Genomic DNA, 7,052 nt, shown 5'->3' on the forward strand with positions numbered 1-7,052 from the left:
TGGATGTCTTGTGCACTCAGAGATTTTTTTTAATTACTGTTGCCTTTCTATCAACTTCAACCAGTCTGCCCATTCTCCTCCGACCTCTGATATTAACAAGGCATTTTTGTCCACACAACAGCCGCTCGCTGGATATTTTCTCTTTTTTTGGACCATTCTCTGTAAGCCCTAGAGATGGTTGTGCATGAAAATCCCAGTAGATCAGCAGTTTTTGAAATACTCAGAACCGCCCGTCTGGCAACAACAACTGTGCTACGTTCAAAGTCACCTAAATCCCCTTTCTGATGTTCAGTGTGAACTTCAGCAAGTTGTCTTCACCACGTCTAGATGCCTAAATGCATTGAGTTTCTGCCATGCGATTGGCTGAGTAGCAATTTGTGTTACCTAGCAATTAAACAGGTGTACCTAATAAAGTGGCCGGTAAATGCATACAAAGCAAGACTAAAAAGAGGGGGAGGTTATCCGGGGTCCAAGAGGAACCACAGGGAGTCAAACCCCACTCAATAAAAAAGAGGGGACTTTGGAGGGTGCGGAATGTGCAGTGACTCCTCCTCTAGTTAAGTGGAATCTGCCTCTAACGTTAATCCGATTAAATTTAATTTAAATTAAATAAGTTCCCAAAACTTCAGACATGCCCAGCCATCTTGGCTTTCCTTAACCACTTATGCCCCGGAGGATTTGCCTGCTAAAAGACCAGGGGGTTTTTTGCGATTTTTTACTGCGTGACTTTGACGGACAATTGCGCGGTCGTGCGACGCTGTACCTAAACTAATTTCACGTCCTTTTTTCCCACAAACAGAGCTTTCTTTTGGTGGTATTTGATCACCTGTGCGATTTTTTGATCATGCGCTATAAACAAAAAAAGAGCGTAATTTTTGCAAAAATAACAATATTTTTCACTTTTTTTTATATGAAATTCCCCCCCAAAAAAATGTAAAAATCAAAATTTTTTAACATTTTCGGCCAAATTGTTTTACGCTACATATGTTTGGTAAAAAAAAAATCGCAAAAAGCGTATTTTGATTGGTTTGCGCAAAAGTTATCGCGTTTACTAACAAAGGGAAAGATTTTTGTCATTTTTGGTGTTTTTTTTTTTAACGAGTAATGGCGGCGATCTGCAATTTTTTTTGCAGTACTGCGACATTGCGGCGGACAGATCGGACCCTTGACTGACATTTTTGACACTTTTGGGGGTACCAGTGACATTACTGCAGTAATCAGTGCTATATATATGCACTGTTACTGCAAAAATGACACTGGCAGGGAAGGGGTTAACTTTATTGGACAGGGAGGGGTTAAGTGTGTCCTAGGGGCGTGTTTCTAACTGTGCAGGGACATGGCTATTGGTGTAAAAGCAAAGATCAACAGTTCTACATAGTAGAACTGTCAGATCTTCATTTTTACACCAGGGAGAATGACGGGCGGCTTGTTTACATAAGCCGCTCCGCCTTTCTCCCTTCACAGGAGCGATCGTAGTGTGACCGGCGGACATCGAGTCCGCCGGACACACGACCTGACTTGTCTGTGAACGAGCCGCGGCAGGCGCGCGCCTCGGCGGGCGCGCGCCCGCCCGCAATAGGCTTGCAAGTCAGTGACACGCGAGTGACGTATCGATACGTCACTCTGCCTGGCCGGGGCTGACCGCCGCAGTATATAGTCGTGCGGCGGTCGGCAACCGGTTAAACAGTCCATTAAAGACATTGAAAATCTACCTACAGATTTACCATTGAGATTAAAGCCCCGTACACACGATCAGATTATCGAACGATCTGTCGTCCGTTTTTTGTGGCATGCTAGTCTGATGTGGAAAGTGAAGAGGTAATTTTTGTCGTCCATAATACAATGTCCGATTTTCGTCTCATTAGTACAGATTTCGAAGGAAAAAAATCTTAAGAAGTAGAATTCTGTCGTACGGGAAAATTTGTATGAAAATAACCTCTTCACTTTCCACATCAGACTAGCATGCCACAAAAAAACAGAGGACAGATCGTTCGATAATCTTAACGTGTGTACAGGGCTTTAATCTCACTCCCCTCAGACAATTGCACTGTCTGGTCTCACACATATCGATGACATAATCATCAAGCCCTCTGACAAGGGGGTAATGTCGTCATCATGGACAGAGGCCAGTACGAAAATATGTGCATCTAAATTTTGTCTAACCAGGAATGGTATTCCATTGTTTCACATGAACTTGTAGAAACCTTGTCAACAAGATACAGGTCTTTAATTTTTTATGCCTATCATGATAATGTCATTGATTGTGACTTATACATGTTTCCTAAAGAGGTTGTAAACCTCAGAATTTTTAAAAAAAATTAACACCTGAAAGACAAACACATAATGAAATACTTACCTTGGAACGAAGCCTCGCAGCGCCGCCCGCTCACCTGTCTCCTGGGTGACATGTTCGGTCACCCTTCTTCCGGGTTTGCGGCATCCGGCCATCTGATTGGCTGGAGCTGCGATGACATTACTCCCGCGCATGTGTGTGGGAGCCGACGGTCGCGGCATGGGGCTCTGAAGGAACGGCACGAATGGCCGTTCCTTCAGAGCGCATGCGCCAGTGATGTCACTGGCTGCATGCAAAGTAAATGTCTCCTAAACGGTGCATGTTTAGGAGATATTTACAGTACCTATAGGTAAGTCTTATCATAGGCTTACTTATAGGTACAAGTTGCAGAGGAGGGTTTGCTTCCTCTTTAAGGTCAAATGGCACATAGTCCCCATGTTTATGTACTCCCCAAGGTGCATAAAAACCTGCATAACCCTCCCGGACACCCGATTGTCTCTGGCATTGGCTCTGAAACAGGACCAGCCAGTAGGTACATCGATAGCCAACTCAAACCATTTGTTATGGGTCTGCCCTCCTATCTCAAAAACACTTTGGAGTTACTTTGTGTGGTAGAGGGCCTGATTGTTCCGGTGGGTGCTTTGTTGGTGGCTATCAAGGCCTTGTATTCCAGCATACCCCATGACAAAGGTATGGAAGTAGTGTCTACCTTTCTGCACGAACAGAAACAGTCTAAGTGGCCATTGGCTGACTTCTTGATCATTTATTGGACCACATTCTTCGGTCCAATATATTTACCTTCAAGGGCACAATTTACCTCCAGGTACAGGGCGTGGCGATGGGGACGATGTGCCCCATCGTACGCGACCCTGTACCTGGGGGGGTGGGAAAGGTCCCTTTTCAATGATGATGCCTTGTTAATATACCTAGGCTACATTATTTTTTACAGAACCGCTATTCTCATACTTACAAGGTGTACAGTATTGGATTTTAGTCAAAATCTTACTTTTAAAAACGCTGTCTGAGCCCGGCCATCTTGGATGTGGGCATCTGAAGCCGCAGTGTAATCTGCGGTGTCCTTCTTCCTGATTCCAGGGAGTGTTCTGGGAGTTCTTCCTGATTCCAGCCTCCTGGGAGTGATGACAAACAGCTCCCAGGATGCAATGCAAAGGCGGAAGTGATGTCGGTGGCCGTGGCCACAGAGGGGGGAGAAGGAGGAAGTACAATCAAAAATGCCCTGAAAATAATGTAAGGGACCCCCGAAAAAAATTGAAAATACCCAATTGTTGATCAGCATAGCGAGCACCGCAGGAATCACTAAAATTGCAAAATAAGCCAGAACTCCACTTTAAGTACAGTAGTGAAGTAGTTCTACTTAGTTACTATACATCTCTGATCATCAGCGGGCCATCTGTATCCACTGGCCAGACTTTATCTTCTATGGCGGATGTGTAACTGTATTTATACATATGTAATTGATGCTTTATTTTTTAACTAAGTGCATATAGTAAATTGAATTTTAAATGTACCTTTAAGGGATACTCATAAAAGCCTTGGTTTTAATGATATGGTATTGTATGCCAACATCCCTGTTATATAATTTCAAAGACTTATTGGTTCCTCAAGCCAAACAAAAAATGGGACTTTTTAGGCAATTTTTTGGTTTTAAAGATGCGATTTTAGAGAGTAGATGTGGTTTTATATAAAAAACGTATTTATTCAGCATTTTGCTTTAACATAAAGTGGTGCTCCATTTGGGCTAGAGGCCCAAAGGTGAATAGTGAGAGAAAGTGAGAAGTTTTGTGACATAAGTGATATTGGTGACTTTTTAGAGTACTCTGTTATCCATGCGATTCTGGATTTTACAGAGGGCATCTAAATCCAGAATCCCATGGATAACAGAGTACTCAAAAAATTCTCCAATATCACTTATGTCACAAAACTTCTCACTTTCTCTCACTATTCACCTTTGGGCCTCTAGCCCAAATGGAGCACCACTTTATGTTAAAGCAAAATGCTAAAATAAATATGTTTTTTTATATAAAACCACATCTACTCTCTAAAATCGCATCTAGAAAACTAGAAAATTGCCTAAAAAGTCCAATTTTTAAATGTACCTTTTTCTTTTTTGATGCTTTATTTTTTAACTAAGTGCATATAATAAATTGAATTTTAAATGTACCTTTTTCTTTTTTGTTGATTTAATATGCTCACCATTGCACATTCCACACCCTCCAAAGTCCCCTCTTTTTTATTGAGTGGGGTTTGACTCCCTGTGGTTCCTCTTGGACCCCGGAGAACCTCCCCCTCTTTGTAGTCTTGGTTACCATTATTAGGATGTGGGTGTGGTTGATTGCAATTATTCTCAAACCCTTTTGTTTTCACAGTCGGGGGGATGGGGAGAAAACGAACTGGTTCCCCACAAACACAGTCCCTGGGAATGGGGGATAGGGGATGAAGGAGAAAAACAAGGGGGCTTTCAAGGTACCATGATATTTAACATTCATCACATCAAAAAATGTATAATCAAAACTTTTATTCAAAACATAATCTTTTAAAAAGAACCAAAGTCCAACAATAATACATAATTCGGGAGACATCAATTGGTTGGTCTAGAGCAGACTGTGCAGTATAAAATTCAAGCGTGCGTTCCTCTACATGTTTCACGGATAGACGGCTTCTTCAGGAGGATATATGTGCACTCTGGGGACAATTGGCCTCACTGGCCACTCAGGTGGGTCAGCCACAAAGCACACTCTCATCGGCAAACATGGGGGACACAAGATTGATGACAATGAAAAAAATCCACCAAGGGGGGGGACAATATATAGCAAGCACAAGGCTGCATAGGGTTAGAGGGTGCAGGGGCACACACACAGGGTGCAGATGTCCAAAAACTCCAACAGCAGGTCAGATAATTGTATTAAAACCCTCTAAGCACCTTGATATTGAACATCCCCCTTGTGTGGAGAAACAGCAGGCCCGATCCCCTATCCCCCATTCCCAGGGGACTGGGTTTTTCTCCCCATCCCCCGACTGTGCAATATTTTGGGATGTTGGTACCTTCTACTTGGTTTGGTATACTTTTTAGGCTTGCCTTGCTTCATTACCCTTTTGTTTCTTCCTATGAGAGTATAATAAGCTTATAGAAATTGTTTGCCACCACAGGCTGCCAGTTATGTACTGCAGGTTAATCTGTTTTTTACAAATTTGATTTAAAGCTGCTCTGTCTCTTGAATAAAATATGAGGAATAAACCTGAGGAAGGCAGACGTGGAGAGCTGTACATGGCACAATGGGGGATCTCGGTTTACAAAGAACAGGCAAGATTGGAAATGCCCTCCTCAAAAATGGCGCCGCAAGCCTTAGTCTCCGCCCCCGTGCATACGTCAGGATGTCGTAGAATACATGTTCTCGTGATATTGCGTGGGTGGTTTCCGGTATCTAGTGCGTACACTCTGCGGCCTGCATCTGTTCAGGCACTCGGAGTAAATCATGGGAGTCCCGGCCTTCTTTCGGTGGCTGAGCCGCAAATATCCGTCTATCGTCGTCCACTCAAAGGAGGAGAAGGTGAGCGCCATGCGGCCATGTCCGCCTTGTGTGTCCGGGGGGAGGGGAGGAAGGCCCGGCTACTATTACCTGAGTCACATGGTTCCTGTGTGCGGAGCAGGCCTGGATTTTCTGCTTTGTATTGGAAATATAATGAGGCGGCATTACTGCATAGAGGGAACCGTGTCCATAGAGGAGGCATTACTGCATAGAGGGAACCGTGTCCATAGAGGAGGCATTACTGTATAGAGGGAACCGTGTCCATAGAGGAGGCATTACTGTATAGAGGCCGTGTCCATAGAGGAGGCATTACTGTATAGAGGGGACCGTGTCCATAGAGGAGGCATTACTGTATAGAGGGAACCGTGTCCATAGAGGCGGCATTACTGTATAGAGGGGACCGTGTCCATAGAGGAGGCATTACTGTATAGAGGGGACCGTGTCCATAGAGGAGGCATTACTGTATAGAGGGAACCGTGTCCATAGAGGAGGCATTACTGCATAGAGGGAACCGTGTCCATAGAGGAGGCATTACTGCATAGAGGGCAGCGGGCCGTCCTCTATACAGGAGCCTCCATAGGGGGACGCGGGACGTTCTGTGTCGAGGGGGGGGGGGCAGCTAACAGAGACAACATTGACTGCTAGGGGAACCTTTACCAATGCTGTCCATCGTGTCCAATCCTGTCCTGTGTCTTTGATTCCCCCAATCCTGCCTCTGCGTCTGTGATTTCCCCCCCCACAATCCTGGTTGTGTGATATCCCGCATCTGCGATTCCCCCCCCCAATCCTGGTTCTGTGATATCCCGCATCTGCGATTTCCCCCCCCCCCCAAATCCTGGTTCGGTGATATCCTGTGTCTGCAATCCCCCCCCCCCCCCCAAATCCTGCCCCTGGGTCTGTGATATCCTGTGTCTGCAATCCCCCCCCACCAAATCCTCCCCTGGGTCTGTGATTCCCCCCCCCCCATATCCTGGTTCTGTGATATCCTGCGTCTGCAATTCCCCCCCCAAAATCCTGCCCCTGGGTCTGTGACCCCCCCCCCCCAAATTCTGGTTCTGTGATATCCTCCGTCTGCGATTCCCCCCCAATCCTGCCCCTGGGTCTGTGATCCCCCCCCCCCCCCAAATCCTGGGTCTGTGATTCCCCCCCCCCAAATCCTGCCCATGGGTCTGTGATTCCCCCCCCCCCCCCCAAATCCTGGTTCTGTTATA

The 7,052-nt window shown here is 45.4% G+C and overlaps 1 protein-coding gene across 1 annotated transcript in view; it reads left to right on the forward strand.

The window, feature by feature from the left end:
- Positions 1-5,708: 5,708 nt before the first annotated feature.
- The window catches only part of XRN2 (5'-3' exoribonuclease 2), a 95,570-nt gene continuing 94,226 nt past the window's right edge, over positions 5,709-7,052 (forward strand). The window contains exon 1 of the mRNA XM_082249142.1: positions 5,709-5,862. Coding sequence (XP_082105268.1) covers positions 5,788-5,862 — 75 coding nt within the window. The 5' untranslated portion in view covers positions 5,709-5,787. The remainder of the gene's footprint in view (positions 5,863-7,052) is intronic.

The sequence above is a fragment of the Pelophylax lessonae genome, assembly GCF_965119305.1.
Source record: "Pelophylax lessonae genome assembly, chromosome: 3".
Lineage (NCBI taxonomy): Eukaryota > Metazoa > Chordata > Amphibia > Anura > Ranidae > Pelophylax > Pelophylax lessonae.